At 36.7% G+C, this 19,661-nt stretch overlaps 1 protein-coding gene across 2 annotated transcripts; it reads right to left on the bottom strand.

Moving 5' to 3' along the window:
- Positions 1–1,387: 1,387 nt before the first annotated feature.
- Positions 1,388–19,408, bottom strand: LOC103462308 (adhesion G protein-coupled receptor G3-like). Of its 2 annotated transcripts, XM_017303921.2 has the most exons (14): positions 18,636–19,408; positions 17,923–17,984; positions 17,536–17,754; positions 17,100–17,277; positions 15,731–15,890; positions 11,076–11,198; positions 10,830–10,946; positions 10,701–10,752; positions 9,836–9,930; positions 9,490–9,605; positions 7,203–7,471; positions 5,641–5,746; positions 4,803–5,131; positions 1,388–3,811 (listed from the first exon to the last, which is right to left on the bottom strand). In XM_017303921.2, exons 2-14 carry the CDS (start codon positions 17,972–17,974, stop codon positions 3,699–3,701), a joined length of 1,929 nt encoding a protein of 642 aa, XP_017159410.2. In that variant the 5' UTR covers positions 17,975–17,984; positions 18,636–19,408; the 3' UTR covers positions 1,388–3,698. The 2 variants fall into 2 exon arrangements, with proteins under 2 accessions (XP_017159410.2, XP_081461095.1); XM_081604969.1 differs by having other exon boundaries at positions 17,923–19,408.
- Positions 19,409–19,661: the final 253 nt, after the last annotated feature.

Raw genomic sequence — 19,661 nt, 5'->3', positions numbered from 1 at the left:
TCTCAGAAAATATTGTCACCCTTAACACATTTTGTGACTGCAGAGAGGAAAATGAGCAACATCAGCAGCTTCCTGTGGAGTCTGAAAAAAGTTAATTCCACTTCAGCTCAGACAAACACTTCCCCCAAACCGACCAGGGCTGCTAAATGTTCTGTGGTAAGACGTCATCCCATCTGATCATATGGAAAGTGAATCATGACGTCCTCCGTTTGACCGGTTGAGAATCCGCAGAGACAGGGACTACGGAGTGAAAGAAGTGCTTAGTACAAAGTAAAAGTGGATAAAACATCAAAATCAGTGGTACACCGATTGCAGTTTCTGGCTGATTGCTCATTACATATTTTTTAAATTCCTGACCTGCTGATTCTTATTTGACTGATACCATTTTTGTTTTGTCTGAAATGTTGGTAAATATAGAAAGAACGTCGCTGTGATAACCCCACTGTCGACAACAATAGTGTTATTATTAACTAGAAACACGCAGATACGACCTGGTGGGCCGGTCTGTCAGTCAAACCTCTCAATTCAGAGCAGAAGAGGATAGTGGTTGAGTTTTAGATCTTTGCTGAGCTAGATAAGATCAGAAATTAGCGCCAGTAAGTGGTGCACCCCTAGAGAAAATAAATCATACATCAGCAGCACACCTCCCCCTCACTGTGCCTGCTAGGACGTCTCAAAATTTTATACAGAAATGAGGAATTACCTCAAAGAAAACTAGTAAAAAAACAAAACATTAACGACTCCCTTTGTCTTTACTGTTTGTGCTCAACAATTTACTGTTGGACCATATTTCTCAGGAGAGAATGCAGGTTGTCAGTCGCTGTGAGTTGGATAAGAATCAGTAGATAACTTTATAGAGCATCGTACCACAAGCCTACCCAAAGCCTCAAACAACACTCTGAAAAGTAGTTTAGGCACAAGGCTCAGAAGGTGAACAGAATATTAGCACCAGCCACCGGTTTCAGTTTCTTCATATGACTTTTTATTCACTCTTTTCACTGACTTCTCTCTCCTGAGCATCCAAAAGCTCACTGTTTTTATAACTGTTTTTATAACCAATTGGCTGTTTTCAATTGATTGAAAACAGCCACAAAGGAACAGGTCAAACAAACAAAATCTAAACAAAGAAACACTAAAATCACTAATCTAATTTACAAACTCCTACATAATGAATTTGTCTGCAAAATAAACTATATAATATAATAATATATAATAATATATATATATATATATATATATATATATATATATATATAAAACTCAAAAGTTACTTTAAAGAAAAACAAACAAAGCAATACACAAAAGGAAACCCTCTAATTGGTAGAACCCAGCAAGGTCATCACTGACATCATCCAGCCTTTTAAACAGGAAGTACTGGGCCGGCCCCTCTCATACTCCTGTCCTGCTGTAGATCTACAAGAACAAATGATTGTGAGTACAAAGGAAAACAAATACCATAAATATACCTTAAAACAAATTCAACCTATGGTTCAGAAGTAGTAATTTAAACCTAAACAAACATAGATGGGCACAGCAACATAATGCTAACACAAACGAACCCGGGATAGTAAGTGAAGCAAAATTGCAATGTTTAAATTAATCATTATAACCAAATATAGAAAGTAAGTGAATCAGAAAGAATAAGGGACAAGTGGTGAACACAAACTGGACCACTTTGTCACACAGTCACAAACAGTAAGACAGCATTTCAGACTGAGTCAAGATTATGAAAACCTTAACTCAGACGTTTGCTTCCACAAAGAAACTATTGGATTTAAAAGACAGCTGGACATTCTAGATTAATTCTCCTTCCTTTTGAGGGGGCGGAGCTCTTCATCTGTGTAGCAAAATGAAGCATATCTTTAAAAAGTTGCATTTTAAAATGCAACTTTGCAAGATTCACCACCCTGACTACATAACACCACAATGAAAGTTGGTGGGAAGTAGTCTCTGTGGAGACTGCTTATGATGGAAGCCACAAGACAAACCCATGATCACGTACCGTCACACTCAAACCTAACCATGCAGCGGTTTCACAATCATCAGTCATCTCTGCCTGGATAGGTTTTGGACTGAAGGAGGAAGTGGAAGTATCTGGAGAAAACCCAGACAGGCGCACAATGACATGCAAACGTCTGTTAGTCAGTGACACACATGATACAGCGTTCCTTTATTTTAAGCACAACATGGAAACTAAATGCAAAACAAGACAGGAGCTTCATTAATAATAATCACATTACAGGATCATGCACACACGCACGCACACGTGCACACACACGCACGCACACACACACAAACATGTTTCTTTGTGGGGACTTTTCATTTCTACAGCCTAAACCTTACCCTCATCTTAACCTCTAACCCTAACTGGCTGAAATCTTTCAGAAACCTGATATGAAAACATCCTAAATCAACACTATGGCTATTGGACACAGATATGAGTTTTTATAAGTAGGCAGAAAGGATGTTAACAGCACATAACTAATCAACAGGTTCCCAGCAAAACCGCCCCCGCCCCAAAAAAACCAAAAAAAAATCATATATATTTTTAACATTTTGATTTGATTTTCAGAAAAAAAAATATAAAGTTAAAGGCATAACATACGTTTTGGGATATACTTTAAGAGAATTTGAAATTCACCCAAGAAGGATAAAACCTAAATTCAACACTTTGCAGAGACTTGAAAACATTTCCATTCCTATATGATGAGTGTGGATTATAAATGCACTGCGCCTTGTCTAAGTATTATTACCCATAAAAACATTTACATAATCATGGCATAGAAAATACACAAACTTCCACACATTTTATTGAGATTTTATGGAACAGACCAAAACAAAGTAGTGTAAAGAGGAACAAAAATATTACAAGTTTTATGAAAATGTCTTACAACTCAAAGTCTGAAAATGTGGCATGCATTTTCAAATGCACATTCACAAATACATCCAGTCGGACTAAACTACAGCTCTGTGCAAAGAACATTGGGTATAAAAGTACAAAGCTGGTACATATGTGAAAAGAGTTGCAGAAGCAATTGCAATGAAAAGTGGTTTTACAAGGTGTCTTCATTCTTGAAAGCTGAGTACACACACCAAGAGTTGTGTGTTTGTGTGTATTTGAAAATAAGGAAGATAAATGCGCTAGAGCTTGTGGTTGTAAAGTGGCAAAATGTGAAAAAGGTTATGTAATATAAATGCTTATTAACTTATCAGTTTTACACGTTAAAAAAAGAGTGAAAATAATTGTGCCTTTTGTTGCTGAACTCACACTGAAAAACAGGAAGAACTTCAGTAATAATAGATTTTAATTTTCTTTTTTCACTTTTCTTACCTTCCTGCTCTCTGCGTGTGGTGTTTGTCATGCTCTGAGTTGTTTTACATTTTTTGAATTATTTCTCCTTTTGTAGACATGGGAGTTCTTGCTTTAGGCATTTCCTGTGTTTCTCCACTTACGAGCAGTGACTGAAAGAAATGGGCCTCTGTATACCTCAGAAAAACATTAAGTATTAAATTGCTAACATTTCTTTTATAGAAACTTATAGACGTTTTCCTAACTCTAAGGCTGAGTAAAAAGAATATGCAGTTGCGATAAAAAAGGAATTAATTTTAAGGCTTTTTGCAGTTTTTTTTCCCCATACATGCAGATTCATATCTGTAAGAGGATCTACTGGGATCCATCCAGAGGTAGGAGAAGCGATCTAATCCTTTTTTGTGTCTGAAGGCACCGCAGTGATCGAAGACACTTTCTCCTCCATTTCTTTCCTCTTCTGCTTCTTGGCCAAAAGACAGATCCACACAAAAATAAAGAAACCTTCACAAAGAGAAAAGCAAAAATTGGTAAGTCTGAATTTGAACTGTTCTCAAACAAGAAGAGACGATCTTAGCCAATTCTCTTCCCTACACAAGTTTATGATTTTCACCCCAACAACTATGATCCTATTCCAGCATTCATTTTTGAACAGTGAGAAAGCTTGTCAGAATGACGTGACAGTTTCCTAAACAATTTACTAAATCGCTTCCCACTGCGGATTCGTTTTGTTTCATTAAGCGATCTGATTGGACGCTGGAAAAGACGATTGTTGTATTCAAGCTGTGCTTAAAGGAGTTAGCCTATCAGCGAAGCTATTGTAGCCTGAAACAGCATCTCAATGCTAAACATGTAGCAGCAGCACAGGTGTCCTTAATGCTAATGTCAGCGTCCACAGTTAAAATATATAAAGAAGTTCTGATCAAGAGTTCCTGAAACACTTTAAATCTAAATGGGTAGAATAGAACTTTGAACCAGTCTGAAGGTTAAATAACCTAAATAGATTAAAAACAATACATGTCTTAGTAGTTGAGCTCATGTGTCTATTTGTTCAGTAATTTAGCAGAAAACTTGAAAATGTTGCTTAAATGTAATTCATTGCAAAGGAATTAATCAGTTAACTTGCTTAAAAAAATGAATGAAGTCACATCATTAACATTAACTTCAGCTAGTACGCTCAACAGAACCGACCTGTTAATACTGATGAGTTAAACTGCCAGGTAGAATTTGTAAAATATACTTAACATACTCTGAATAGTAAAGCTAAAAGTAAATTCATTTAAATATCTCTTTACATTTTATGAACTTTTTGTAAGACACTAAGCAGTTGATGTTTTACATCACTTTTTTATTGTGTGGTTTGGTTTTGTTTTTATTTTTCCTCTACCATCCCCCACTCTTACAGTTGGTGACCTAGGCGACCGCCTAAAAGGCCGACGTCAAGAACCACCACTCCTAACAAGCACAGCAACACTCCGATAGATGCAACTGTTACCTTGTAGGGAGTTGAGGATGCAGAAAAGGTAGAGCACTGTGTAGTTGACATAACCGGAACCCAGGAAGGCCAGACCCCAGGTGGTCCCCATGAGGCAGGTGAGGCCCAGCAGGGTCAGGCCGCTCTGGCAGGACACGCTGAACCTCTGGGGGACTTCCTTTGACTTTCTGCTAGCAATGGCTTGATGTTTTGAGTTAGTCTTTAACATTTTCTTCATCTTGCAGATGCTTGAGGCCACTGCCATCAGAATGCCAGAGTTCAAGATGAATATCAGGGTGAAATACACGAGGTTCAGTGAGTAGAAGTAAGTATCATCTGTGATCCAGCAGCTGTGAGACAGACGGACAATAACAGGCAGTTAACAGCAGCGGGTCTTTGAAAGTAACAGGAAAAAGGAAGAAGATGGAACATTTTGCACTCACATTGTATCACTTCACAGTTTGTGGAAGTGATACGTTGCCATTCGGGATTTTTTTAAAAACACATTCACTTCCCAGAAACTACTTTGTTGTTGTAAGAAAGATTAAGGAAACCACTGGGATAATGTTAACATTATCATCAGACAGGCTGACATCAATCTGTTAAAAATGTATCTTACAAAGTTTTTACCGTGTCAGGTTAATGGAAAAACAAAAAATCAGCCATTATATGACATTTAGTACTGCTTTATATATTAAATTAGGATCCATATTCACCTACAGCCAGTTAAAGTGTTATCAGAATGTTGCATAGTCACAAATAATCACAACAAAACATAAATATTCTGAGTTTGTGAGCAAAAAATAAAGAAAAAGCATAAATAAAATGTATTATAAAAGTAAAGTTATATTTTACTTACATGCTATTGGTTTGATTGGTGTCTGACAAGGTCAACTCTGTAACTCCATAAAACTGTTTAACGTTCTTCACACACAAAGATATTGACACAATTATTGCAGGAATCCCTAGAAAACAGAAAATTAGGCATTCAGTTGTACTAACACAAACTCAGTGTTCTCATGAACTCGGCATTAAACTTTGAATCATATCACTGCATGTTCTAAATGTGGTGCACCTAAAAATGCCACCACAGTATTTTATTTTATTTTTTTTATCATTTGCAGTTCGGTATGTTAATCTGTCTGTATTTATAGTGCTTTCCTGAGGAGGGGACAGGAGCGGTAATGGCGAAGCGGAACCTTTGTTTGGGGGGGACGTTGCTTTCAGGTTGGTTTTGGGATGAACTTCCGGTTTGTCTCAAACGCAATCTGGATGTCAACAACAACGCTGGTCGTCATTGCTGACTCCTTGTTTATTTTCTCTTCAGATTGTGTGTTCAACTCTGTTACAGCAGTTCTGACACCCGGGACCTGTAACAGAAAATTAATCCCAAACTTCTCCCCAGGCCTTTTGCGGCCTGAACATGGGTAGTATTGCACAAGCCACATTCAGATCAAAAATGTCTGGTTAATTTAGTATTTGTTGACAACAGAAATTGATGAATGCCCACATTCAAATGGCCTTATCTTTGTTTTTATGTATTAGAAAACTTAAAATCCACATTCAGAATCTGTAAATATCTCAAATCGCTGCGCAGACAGACTTGCTCCTGGTTTTGTCACATTTTTCAGTGCATTTCTCCTTATTTGGCTGTGGAAATTTAAGCCACACAAAGACAACAGTGTGGCTTAATTCATTGCACCAATAAAGTACAATGAATTAAATATAACAAATTGGAGTATGATACAAAAGTAGGACTCATCCTATAAACTGTTTTTGGATTAAGACTCGTTGTTTGATTGACGTACTAATTAGGAGGAGCTTCTGAAAACCAGAAAATCCTCAAATCTTACAGAACTTTTTCACATTAAACTAAATATTTTAGATTAACAGACTTAATCATTGCTGTTCAAAGTAAATCAGAAGGATCAGGCTGGTCACTGGATCATTTATCATGTTTGTGTTGATTTTCTATTTATCATTTTTCATGCTCAAAACAGTATATTGTCGTTTCATATAGTGAATAATTGCATTTACAATTACGCTCTGCTGCATTTTTTTTCTGTCTACAACAGTAAAACATTTGTGATGATTGTTTCCGCTTCTCTGCCTCCCAGCTGCAACAGAGTCACTGAGCATTAAAAACCAAGAATGAGAGAGAGATGCTGATATTTTTATTAACTATAATTTTTTTCAGCTTTATTGTTTTGGTGCTCATGCTCAAGCAAACGTACACTGGGAGAAAAAAAATTTTGTTGTCTCAGATTTTTTTTCAATATCGCCAAAAAGAAGATATTCTTCAACTAAACCACATTTTGATTTGCCTTTCTGAAAACTGGAAGCTTTTGTCATTTGCTTTTTCCTGCCCTGCATCAAACCGTAACACACCGATGAGACCCGTCAGCATGTCGTAACACTCACCCCATCCGACGAGAGACAGTTTGAGCAGGTAGTATTTGTAGTAGGTGTTGAACACCTTTATCAGCAGCAGGTAGAGGTGCAGGGCCTCGATGGCCATCCAGGTGAAACAGCAGAGCAGTGAGTAATGCATGAGCGCAGCTATGAACTCACAGACCCAGTCCGGCTCCACTGTGGGCCCCCACTCAGTCAGCAGGAAGGTAGAGTTAAGGAGAAGCAAGGCGCCGCTCAGAGACACGTGGATGGACATGGAAGTGTCCATTTTGTTGCTCCTGAAGGATGAAAAACAAGATCTGGTAAGAGTATGTGGTGACTGGACAAGTTATAAACAGACTTTTCAGGTTTTTAATAAAACACAGAATTTACTAAAGTGTCCTTGGAGTATAGTTGACGTTTGTCAAACTTGTACAAATCCAAATCCCATCTGTAACGTGATCTACTCCAGAGTTTCCAAACTTTTCTGAGCCATGGCCCCAAAAACCATTAGCTTCAGACTATGGAGCCACTTTGCAAATCCATAAACAATAGTAATATAATGTACAGAAACATAAACCTTTAGATTTTTTTTCTCACTTTTATTCACGGTTCAATAATTATTACATTTGCTTGGTATAGGTGCTGCCTCATACCTTCTAATTTTAGTTGGCAATGAGTTTTGTAGATAATATATTATGAATTCATCAATCTGATGTTCATGTCATTATATCATACCTGATAATAACACTTTCTACCAGAAAAGGAATATCTTCTTTGGTTATAAGAAAATGTTATAAATATTGTCAGTCATATGTCAAATTTAGTTTAATCTCCACTGTTCTTACAGAACTTTTGGTCTTTTTCTTGTCAGAAACATTTCCATTTCGCTACGCTAGCTTGTGGAGCAAAGCAGTTTAATAGATTTGATGATAAGCCAAATACACAGATGAGAAGGCAGATCATTTCCTGAATTTCCTGTCTGTGGGACAAAAAGGCTATTTCTATCTTCTATCTCTGTCATCAATAAGTTCCTGTAACTTGTAACAAGATCACAGTTTCTTTGAAAAAACACTGGTCTGATTAACAAGACCAGATGTTGAGGAAATATTCATGGTAAAAACACCTTCACTGGTTTAACTAAGTCTTTGCCACTGACTACCATGTCACAATAAATATGATCAGAAAAAAAACAATACATCTGACTGTCGGACTGAAAACCACATAAATAAAAAGTAAAGCAAAAAAGATGAGTTTCGGTCATTTAAATGTCTCTTTGGGCGCCATAGTTTTTCTGCTAAGTGGTTTTCTATAATTTGGAATGAGTTTCTGTGAAAGCCAGATCACCTTTTGTTTGATACCAGATGTTGAAAGCAGAGTGACTTTCACTGGTGTTCAGATGTTGCAAACGTGAATTAAACAGGATGTGGACAGATGCTTTGAAATGAAACTGGGGCACAAGCAGTGGACAAAAGCCAAGGTTTCACTTCTGGGTTCATGATTTCCACAGACTGGAAAAAAGAATGTCCCTGTTCACTGTGAAGTTACAATGCAAGTGAAAACCCCCCCCAAAGAAAATACGATCATTCATTCAATAGACTGAAGGGGATTTCTCCTAAATGTAATTCTGTGCTGGAAAACAAAAACAGAGGAGATGGAGAAACAAAATAAAGGGTGAGAATCTGATGAGAATGACCAGAAAACCAATAAACATTTAGTGTCTATTTACAAATGTTCACGTATCAAGGTCTAATTAGAGCTACTTTCTTTATCTCCAGAAAATAAAGTCACTTAGCAGCACTTTAGAATGTGTTTCTAGCAGGAGGAAATGAGCTCATAACCTCATTATCGAAAGTGCTGCCGCCATTAGTTGAGCTAATCTCTTTGCACAACTCCATCCACCATGTCTTTCTGATTGCACAATCGCATACTTTCCCATCAAAAGCAACCCGCTGTAGTTGCCGTGGTGACATTTGGGGACTTCTTGAAACATCCTTCGATCTGCCCTCAGGGTGACCTGTCATGGTATAAATTCACCTGGGTGTCTTGCTGCTTTGAACGCCCTTCACTTGCAGATTATAGTACAGATTGTTAAATCTCTCTCTCTTTTTGTTTTTGTTTTTCATGTTGAATACAGTATATCATTTTTAATCAGGTTTTCACTGGTGCTTCAGAACATTTAACACTTCATAGTTGTACAGAAAAGTTCATATTTGGTTTCCTAACTGTAAGCTGCCCTGGTTCTATGCATAACATGTTTAAAACATGTTCAGTGTTTTATAAGATACTGAGATTTGTTTTAAAGGTGGATGCTTACCTGTTGAACACATAGACAACGAGAGACGAAACGCTGAAGAAAAGAGAAATTCCACAGCCTATGTAACTGATGTAAGACAGTAATTTCCAGTGGGCTTCATCTATTGGCATTCTTATCTATAAAATGGTTAAAAGAAAAAATGGTGAAAATACCAGCAGGGATTCTGAATCTTACAGAAACTCTTGGAAACAAATTAGAAATGCAAATCACCATCATTTCTCTCATCTCATTAATAAAATCAAGATATTCTTTTATTCTAATTTCTTAGAGTTTTATTAAAATTATTGTGAAATAACCACTGATTATGAGCAAAGGGAACTTTGTCAAATGAAGAGTTCCTTGTTACCAGAAGGACAGCAAAGGGTGTGGCATGGCTGCACTTGCAGGTAACTTGATCTTGGTCGATCTCAGTTTCACATCCGTCTGGTTTCCAGGCAAAACCTTGAAACAACATTCAGTGTTTTACTTACTGGTAGAAAATACAGCACATTTCTAATCAAGACATTTTAATTTACTTTTCAAACTTTGTGTTTAAAATTTAAGACATTCTCTAGTAGTCTAAAAAATTGCTTCAATACATTAAAATCTATTACATGAATAAATTTAAATAAATGGATTAAAGTCTCTGACCCAACCGTTACACAAAGTGACCGTTACAGTCCCACCTTGGAGCTCTGACAAAGATCTAAACAAGATAGAATGAAATGTTAATTCTACTATTAATTCTTTAAGAGTGATGAAAAACTTCTAGTTCCATTGATAGATTATTTTACATATAAAAATACATTTTTCCCATTTTATAAGTGAAATAATCTGCCAATGGTAGTTTTTGTCTCCCTAGTTTTTCACCACTTTTAAGGAATTATTAATGTAAAACAGGTTCCTATTTCTTGCTGAAAAGTTACTTGTAAGTTAGTTCTGTCTTATTTAATGTACGCTGAGGTATTTTGACTAGAAACTAAACCAGAAATACTTGATAAGATTCAATATTTTTGCAGTCTAATAAAGAAGCTCAGATCTAAACTAATTGTTTTCTGTCTATTTTAGAGAAAGTTCAGCTTAAGTTTTTTAGATACTCATGATTTCCAACGTCATTAAGTGGTTATTATTAAAGATTATTCTATTATTAATCAACCAGCAGCTGTTGAGGCTGTTAGAATATATCTGGATACCAGCTTGTCAAAAGTTGGTCAAATCTTTTAGACTCCTACCGTCGACATCATCAACATCGTCAAAGTAGTGACACAGTAACTGGGAATCATTCTGTGAAAACACAAACAATGCAGAGTCACCTTCTCTCATATTTACTTGACTTGGTGAATGTGAGCCAAGCGTCTTACCCTTTCTGGTTTCATAACCTTGAAAATCATTTTGATTGGTGGCTTGAGATTCTGAAGGTGAGACTTGCCTGACTCCTCTATCCTGAGAACCATGGAGCAGATCTCCTCCATCTTAAACTATGAGGGAGACAAAACAGGAAGGAGGAGAAGCTCAGCCCACTGTGGCACTCAGCGCACACCGTTTATTTGTCGCTGGAAACTGTTTGAAGAAAGTGTTCAATAAAAATCAGACGGGATGGGTTGGACCTGGAACTGGCTGCGGTCCATGTAGCTGACCAGGCCGATAACTCGATCCTCTGGTGGCATGTTTTTCAGAGCGTTCACTGGGATCCAGACCTCAGGGACAAATGAGCCGTCGTTGGGCCATAACTGGTAATAATAAAAACACAAAATAATGTCAAGTCACTTTAAAACAGATACACATATTTAAAATTTCTTATAAACTAAAAGAAGCTGACTTAAAAAAAAACTCATTAAAATTTATTTTTAGTGTAGACAAGCAGACAGAAGCGAAAGGGATGTAGCAAAAGTACAACTTCCTGTTCCATTACACCATAATATTTCATAATATTCACCTCATAGCATAAAACAAAATAAACATATCCTTAGTTTAGCGTCTGTAAAACAGATGTAAAAACATCTGATTGTCGGTGTTTCTCAACCTCTCATAGTCTTCCTCTTTCTCTTCTGACTTCACCACCTGCAGATAAACTTTCATTTCTCACATTCCTCTTCCTCATCTTTATCTGTCTTTGTTGCTAGCAGGACGCAGCACGTAGAGGCAACATACACAGAGGATCATCTAAACTTGATTTCACCTCAAGATACAATGAAAGAACAACTGGATATAAATGTTGCTTGGATCATTTCAGCTCAACAACTTGTAGATGACTTTATATATAATGTACTTATTCTATGTTGTGGAAATAATAAAAGGGTAGAGGAAACATCTGGTGGTACAGTGGAATCTCTGAATATAAATTCAATTCAATCCAAAAGACAAGTTGGATGTATAAAATATGTATTTGGAAGAAATGCATGGAATGGAAATCAGAATCATCAGAACTCAAAATTATTGTAATACCAGAGATAAATGCAGGTTTGAATGGGAAGAATATTGAATAATAAAGATCCTGAACACAGTTTCTCTGAGGCATAAACCTGGTTGACATGAGATGTACCTTTTGTTTTGTTGGAAGTAGAATCAGCTTAAACTTTTGACTCAGGGAAAGAAACAACACATTCCTCTCGCAGTGGACTCACATTCCTACATAACCCACAAATCTGAGGCGTTCCCGGCACCCCAGGAATGCCTCATTGTTGTACAGAAGTGTTGGATGTACTTGTATTTCTGCCTCTAGGAAAGCAATAAATAGAAATTGTCTGTCAAACATGTCTGACTCTACTTGAAAGCATCATGCATGTAGCAACGCCAGATAGAAACAACAACTGTCTAAGCTACAGCAACCACATCCTGCACATTCTCATTCCGTGGTATTTTTATCATCCATATGCGATCCGGTTTGTAGGTTTTACTGTATTTGCTCACACTCTCTGGGGTCTTTTTTTCTAAATAAAAATAATGTTCACTCCCTTTCTCCTTGATTTTATCTTGGTAATTTGCTTTGGCATTTTTGGGAAAAGACATGACTATTTTCTGTTTCCTAGTCCCGGCTGTTTCTTTACAGAAAACCTAAAAGTCCTTAATATGTGTCTACTCTGAATACTGCCAGTGATTAGGTTGATAGGCTGACTATCTATATTTTCTCTGAAGGGTTTTAGGATGATTAAAAGGTGAAAGTATCACAGTTGATAGACTAGTTTAAGAAGAACTACTTTTGATCAAAATTGTGAATGTTAAAGTGAAGTTAAGGCTCAGAGCTTCTCCAACTTCTCAAGTCACTGCATCTCAGAAGGTCTGAAGTCTTTAAGCACAGAAACTATCAAAAAGAATCAAAAATGTATGTCTTAACTGTGTCATGCAAAAATAGTTATGATCTCATCATCTCACTGAAGCTTCTTGTGGCATTGTGGGAAGATGAACATCAACTGAGCGGACAGAAGGCCAACAAGTGTGAGGCAAACAGAACCTTATTTCCAGGGTGCCAGACACATGAAGGGATCTTTATATTTCCCTGCTTCAACACACGGGATTTAACTTACTGAATCATAAGTGGTCTTCTGCAGGATAATAGAATTGAGGATATAAATTCAGGACTATGGTGCCATTGTACAACAACATAGCAACCATGACATCAGAGATAAGTAACAGAGCAGTGGAAAACATGCAAATCATAGACACTTCAGGCCATAAAGTAAGTTTGCTGTGTTTACTTTGTTATCTGTTGTGCTGTAAAACTCCAGCAGGCGACCAGAGAACCTTCTGTATACTAAGGCTGTTTTCACACCTGACAGTCCAGTAGACACGGTTAGATTGGGGGATCAAAGGTGCAACAGTTGTTACATTTTTACATGGTGTGGTTCACTTTCACACTGCACTGTGTCAAACCATGAAGCCCTTTGATGAACCTGTCCACACCCTCGCCCCACAGGCGGTTTTTTGGTAAGAAGGTTAGAAATGAAGGTTTTTGGAGCTAAAACCTTCAGTGGTTCTTGGAGCAAAAACCACTGAAGGAAACAATATGAAAACCTTTAAAGAAGACACTGAGTGCAACTTCCTTCTTCACAAATTGTAAACAAAAATGGAGTGGCCTCAGATTTTAGTAGTTGTAGGATTTATCTTTTGTCTTTGGCAAAAGACCACAAGTCATTTCTCCCTCCAGTGCTAGACTCACACATTTATTTTGGCTGTATATACCCAGAATGCCATGCGCCATAGTTCACTTCCTGCTTTTGGAGCGGCCTCTGATCCTATTGGCATTCAAATTCAGGATTTGGACCGCACCAGAAATCACTTCAACTCAGGCACATGCAGAGGGGGCAACTGGGGGTGCTTGAGCACCTGCCCTTTTTGCTCCTTGCCCGCAAGTGCCATTTTGGTCAAATTATTTTATTTATTTATTTTTTTTGTATTATTATTTCCTAAGCCCTCTTCTGACACATAAAAACATGTGCTAAAATTCTTTGCTTTTTTTTTTGTACAATATAATAAGCCGGTCACCTTGTTACCTTTGACCTTTTGCCCTTGACGCATGACGCAGTTGCCTCTCGCACAGCGAGATAAGGCGGCTAACTGTGGAGCTCAACGTAGCGAATGTTCCAGATTACAGAACAGTTTTTGGTGAATTAAAAAAAACATTTTTGGTGAATATAGTGGAGTAGACTTGCTACTTGTTAGATGACGGAAAACATTGAACGTATCGTTTCTGCTTCATCATGGAGTCGCGGTTTAATGAAGGGGGAAAAAACTCAACCCAGAATTTAAGTTTAGGGTCTGGTTCGCAGAGTAAGCCATTACATTTGTTTCCCAATCATTCAATGGAAAAAAAAAACAACTAATCTCAGTTAAGTAAAATAAAATTGTAATCAAAACTTTTGGAATTGTAATGATTTCTTTTTTTAAAAAAAGATTTGTTTAAAATATTTTTTTTAATTAACTTATTTTTGCCAAACATAAACATTTATTTGCAAACATCAGAAATCTTTTGTTGTGATTTTAGGCCCTGATCAAGACATCTTGTTAGAATCACAAGCAAAACTTTGAGTCACAAACAAAAACTTATAATAACCAGAAAAGATTCATGACAAGCGCAAATAAGTTTGTTTTGCAAAAAAGAAAGTTAACTTCATGAGTCAAAAATGTGTGATTAAAATTTTTTAAAAAGTTTTTTTTAAGCAAAACTCAGTAGGTTTTTCTCATTGTTGCATGTATTAACAATTCAATTTTTGCTTTTCTTTTTTTTTTTTTTTTCGTTTTTCTGCAGTTCCATGATAAAGTTTGATGCAGCTCTGCTTTCCTGAATGGACCATCTTCATCTCCACTGCAAATGTAGCAAACAGGCAGCTCTTTGTTTTATAGAATACAGTACACTAAAAGGTTGCATTGTGCCCTTGTTTATATTTTTAATAGTGTAATTCTGTAAAGACAAAATATGTCTGGTGGTCCAGCTCTGATTTACATATCTTGCTAAATTGCGGGTTTGAATATTGCAATAGTTTCCTATAACAAAATAGACCTGCGGAAATAAATTACTAATAAAATATCTTACATAGGCATAGTGTTATGCTCTATATGGAGATGTTTGTTAGCTTTGATTTTATATCTCACATTTTTGTAATTAATCATTGTTTATTAAACTCTGAAAGCTGAGAGGCTGTTAATATTCTGTCCTAGAATGCGGCTAGATGTGCCCTTTTATTTTGAGCACCTGCCCCTTTAGTGGTCTCTGCACGGCCCTGCTTCAACTGAACTGAGACATAAGTTTTTAGACTTTGATTCTTGGTCTGCATCAGAGTTCGATTCACATCTCCCCAAGAGAACCAAAACTTCTAGGCAAATGAACATGAGTTCAATTAAAGTGGACTAAACAGGGCTGGTGTAAATGCACCCTAAGGCTGAATATGGTTTGATGACATTATATGACACTTGTAACTTAACATGGTTGAATCGACCAGGAATATTTGTCTAGTCTATTCACATCGTTTGAAAGGCCTCAGGGAAAATCTGTCAGAATCACTAATGCAAAACTCTCCAGCATTTCATTCAGCCAGGGCGACCTTCATCATGACTTTCATTAAATAGAAACATGAGTAAATTAGTAAAACAAACAACAAAAAAAAAAACAAATAGAAAACAGGCTTGTTAATACTTGGGAGGTACTGTATGCATACAGTATTTCTCAAAGTGTTCGGTGGTATGGAGAAGTATGATAATGTACTTCCTCTGCAGATTACACCATGACTACACCTTTCATACCTCAACATCTTTACAAATGTTGTACCTGAGGAGCTTCCAGTGGGATCATGTCTTCTGAAACGTTGAGGACTGTGTCATTAATTTTGAAAACATTCACAGACAAGTACTTCAGGTTGTAGGTCTTGGAGCTGCCACCCTCAAGCTCAGTCGTATTCATAATTTTATGAATTATTTGCTTCTCCAGTCTATAGAAGGGACAGAACAAAACATGTCTGCTTTATACAAACAAGCAATGATTGAAAAGTCACAAATACAGTGCCTTTCATGCACCCCTCTGTCAGGTGTAGGTTTTGGGAATTTATGTGACAGAATAACATGGCGTAGCGCATAGATACAGATGTCCAGTCTGCTTTCTATTAGAGCTCAAAGTCAGAAATTTTTATAAACATTTTTAAAGTGTTAGCACAGATTTTACATTAGGATTTAGTCTGGGCTTTGGCTAGGCTATTTCACTGCTGGAATTAAGCTTGATTTAAATCCCCATGAAATGATGCTGCCACTACCATGTTTCACAGTAGGGAATGGTGTGTTCAGGGTAATGTGTAGTGTCAGTTTTTTAACACACATAAAAAAATTCAGCTTTTTTCTCATCTGACCAGATCACCTTGTTCCACGTTTGATGTCTGTTAAAAATGATCCGGTAAACAGGAGTACTTTTGGATTTCTTTCACTGATCACTTTTGTTATTCAGAGGCACAATATTGAACTGACATGATGAGGTTGCATTGATTTATGAAGCAAGGCAGAGACGGTGAGCAGATTTGAAGTTTTAATTAAAATGACGAGGAAAATATAGAAAAATGACAAGGTGCACGGGGAGCCAGAGCAGGACGAAAAACAGAAGCCAGGAACAAACAGCCAGTAGAGAGAAACGGGGACGTAATGCGATCAAACGTGAGGAGAAGAGGTTATAAGTACTGGCAGAGTGAATGCTGGAACAAAGGACCTGGGCTGATCCACTAATGGGCTGCAGGTGTGAGATGAGAGAGCAGATGATTTTTTTTATTGCACTCTTTCTGTTTTTGATCATGTACATTTTTTTTTTGTATTCTCCACATCCCTATCCTATCAGCAAAATATGAATGAATTTGGCTTAAACTGTCATTTTAAAAAAAATCACAAATCATTTTCTCTTTCCCAATTATGTGTTACTTTGTGTCATTCAGTTTCATAAAATCACAATAAAATAAGTTCATATTAGTGGCTGTCATGTGGTAAAATGTCATAAAAGGGAAAATGCACTTGCAAGGCACTGTTCAGTACACACACAGTCAATTTAGGACACTACAAGAAAGTCAGTAGCCACTTAATGCTTTAGTGGCTACTCTGCTTACCAAAATAAAAATAGAAAAGAAAAGATAGAAAAGAAAAGTAAGCAAAAGACTGGCACTTACATTACATACGCCTTCTTAATTTCATAACTGGTTCTGAAGAGATTCGGACATGAACCCTTTATGTACTGGAGTGCCTTCATTTTCTTCTGGAAATCGTTTATTTCCTTCAGTCTGTGATTAAGTAGCAGGATGGAGTCTTCCCTGCAGTGGGTGTGGTAGCAGACGGTGTCCGAGGTGTCTGACAGGAAAGACGGATCAAACAGAAAACTCTATAAAAAATGATATGTATTCTACACAGTTAGGGCTGGTGAAATTGCATAGAAAGGTAAAAGTTTCAATATAAATCAATTATTTACCAAGACTGATGCAAATTAGCATGCAGGTGCAAACAGAGTCTTTTGCACAGGAGCTGTGTACACATTATGAACCAGCTCTGTACGTCGGGTTAAACTGAAAAACAAGTAACACATTTACCTAGAAAGATTCTCCGACTTACTTCCATGTATTGTATACTCAGTGATGTTATGACTTCTATTTGTCACTGAACAGTTTAAGCAGCCATGTGATCCATGGAACCACGTGTCATTGGTGGGTACGCACCAAAGGAAACAGTCTTCATCGTTCTCACATACAGCACCTTCACTATTCCACTTCTCAGTCATGTTTCCAGAAGGCACCGTGATGTTTAAATTATACTCAGAGATGCTGATACACACTAAGGACAGAAGGCAAAACAAACTCATTTATTGTATATAAACAGCACAAAAACATACTTTTTTTTAACCCTGTTACTGATGTTGCACTTCTGGAGAAACTGAGTTCTCAGATCCTTTTTTTCTTAAACAAGTAATGAAAAGAAATAATAATAATCTGGCACTTGTACCTTCATCAGCCTTCGACTGGTGGAGCAGCAGCAAAACCAGAACTGGAATCATGGTTTTTGCTCTGTGTGTATGGAATGAAAACATACACAAGAAAAGTAAAATTTATTTAAAATTCTTACTATATTGATCTCTCTCTCTACATATACAGCCTGACCAAAAAAACTGAGTGTGCTTGTGTTTATAGTTTCTTCATATGAACCTCCAGTCTGTTGTGGCACATGGTCAAACCTTCTGCTGGAGGTTTCTTCCGGTTAAAGGGGGATTTTTCTCTCCACTGTTGCTACATGCATGCGTGATATTAGGGATTTTCATTTCATACAACTGTTACATGTCATTTGAAAGTTGTTCTTTTATTGTATCATTTTTCGGACTAGAAGTAAAGCCAACATTTCAAAGTGGCCTCGCAAAAGTCCTGATCTGAAAAAGTTAGGGTCACATCCAGGAGGTCAAAGATAAATAGTACATACCAGTGAAAACATACACACTGGTTAACAATTCTAAGATTTGATTGCTGTAGTGAAGAGAAAAGAAAATCTTATTGAATAAAAAAAAAACATTTCTGAGTATGATAAATCAAACATTGCAGAGCAAAATGCTAGAAACTGGCAACATGACTTAATGTTTTATTTGACACAATGCAGTATCAAATATCTCTTTTTGCTTTTAAGATGTTTTATACATTCATAGAAATCCAACATAGTAAAAAGCTTACCTCAGCCTTCAGATGCCAGAACTGCTTTTTCCTCTAAAGTTTACAGAATGAAGGGAAGACGAGGCTGACACAAGATGAAACGTTCCAATAAGGAGCTCAAAGATGCTGCTGTGCACCTTTGAGCACAGCAGCATCTGTTTTATGTAAATAATTTTATGGTGCCACCTCAGCTCCATGAATGAGTAACGTTTTCAGTGCAGCTCTGTGCAAATATCAACAGGAACATGATCCAACACGATGACATCATGTGAAAATGACCAGGTTTGAATCTAAAGGGTTTTTCTGTCACACTGACTGCAGGTGCGGCAGTTTGTAGAACAAGGCTATCGCTGAAAACATCATGAAGAAGATTCAGATTCCTAAACAATGAAAAAACCCCAGGTTTTACACTGAAACTTTATTTTTATAATGTGTGTGATTAACTAATAATAAATATCTTCTGCTTTAAATATTTTGCTAGCAACATAAATGTTTAGTCTGCAAGTAAGCTAAATATTTGGCTTGATTGTGGAATACGTACTTAGCAGGGTAACTAATTGGTTCAGAGCAAAATATTTCATTTGGAAAATAATTATTTAGTTTGAAAATTACATGTTTTGTTTGGAAATAAAATGTTTAATTTGGAAAATAAATATTTAATTTGGAACTAAACGTCTAGACTCTAGACGTTTAGATCAACACTACTCGTTGAATTTAGAACTAAATAGTTTGTAAACTAAATATTTAGCTCAAACTTACATTTAGTTGGGAACTAAATATTTAGTTTGCAAACTTAATATTTAGCTCAAAACTATTACATTTTTTTAATGTATGAACAACTATGGTAAAAAAAAAATGACTGAAAAATTGACCTCCACTGATTTTCTCTGTGTGATATGATAGAACTAAATATTGGTTGACAGCAAAAATACTCTGTGGTTAACAGACAGAACCAGAGTGTTGCTCTGATTCTGTCTACGGAGGAATTGAGAAAGCTTCACATGAAAGCTTTTAGCTCATAATGTGAGTTAGTTCAGTAATTAACCC

This window comes from Poecilia reticulata, chromosome 3, assembly GCF_904066995.2.
Source record: "Poecilia reticulata chromosome 3, P_reticulata-male-v2, whole genome shotgun sequence".
Taxonomy (NCBI): domain Eukaryota; kingdom Metazoa; phylum Chordata; class Actinopteri; order Cyprinodontiformes; family Poeciliidae; genus Poecilia; species Poecilia reticulata.
This window is presented reverse-complemented; position numbering and strand designations above follow the sequence as displayed.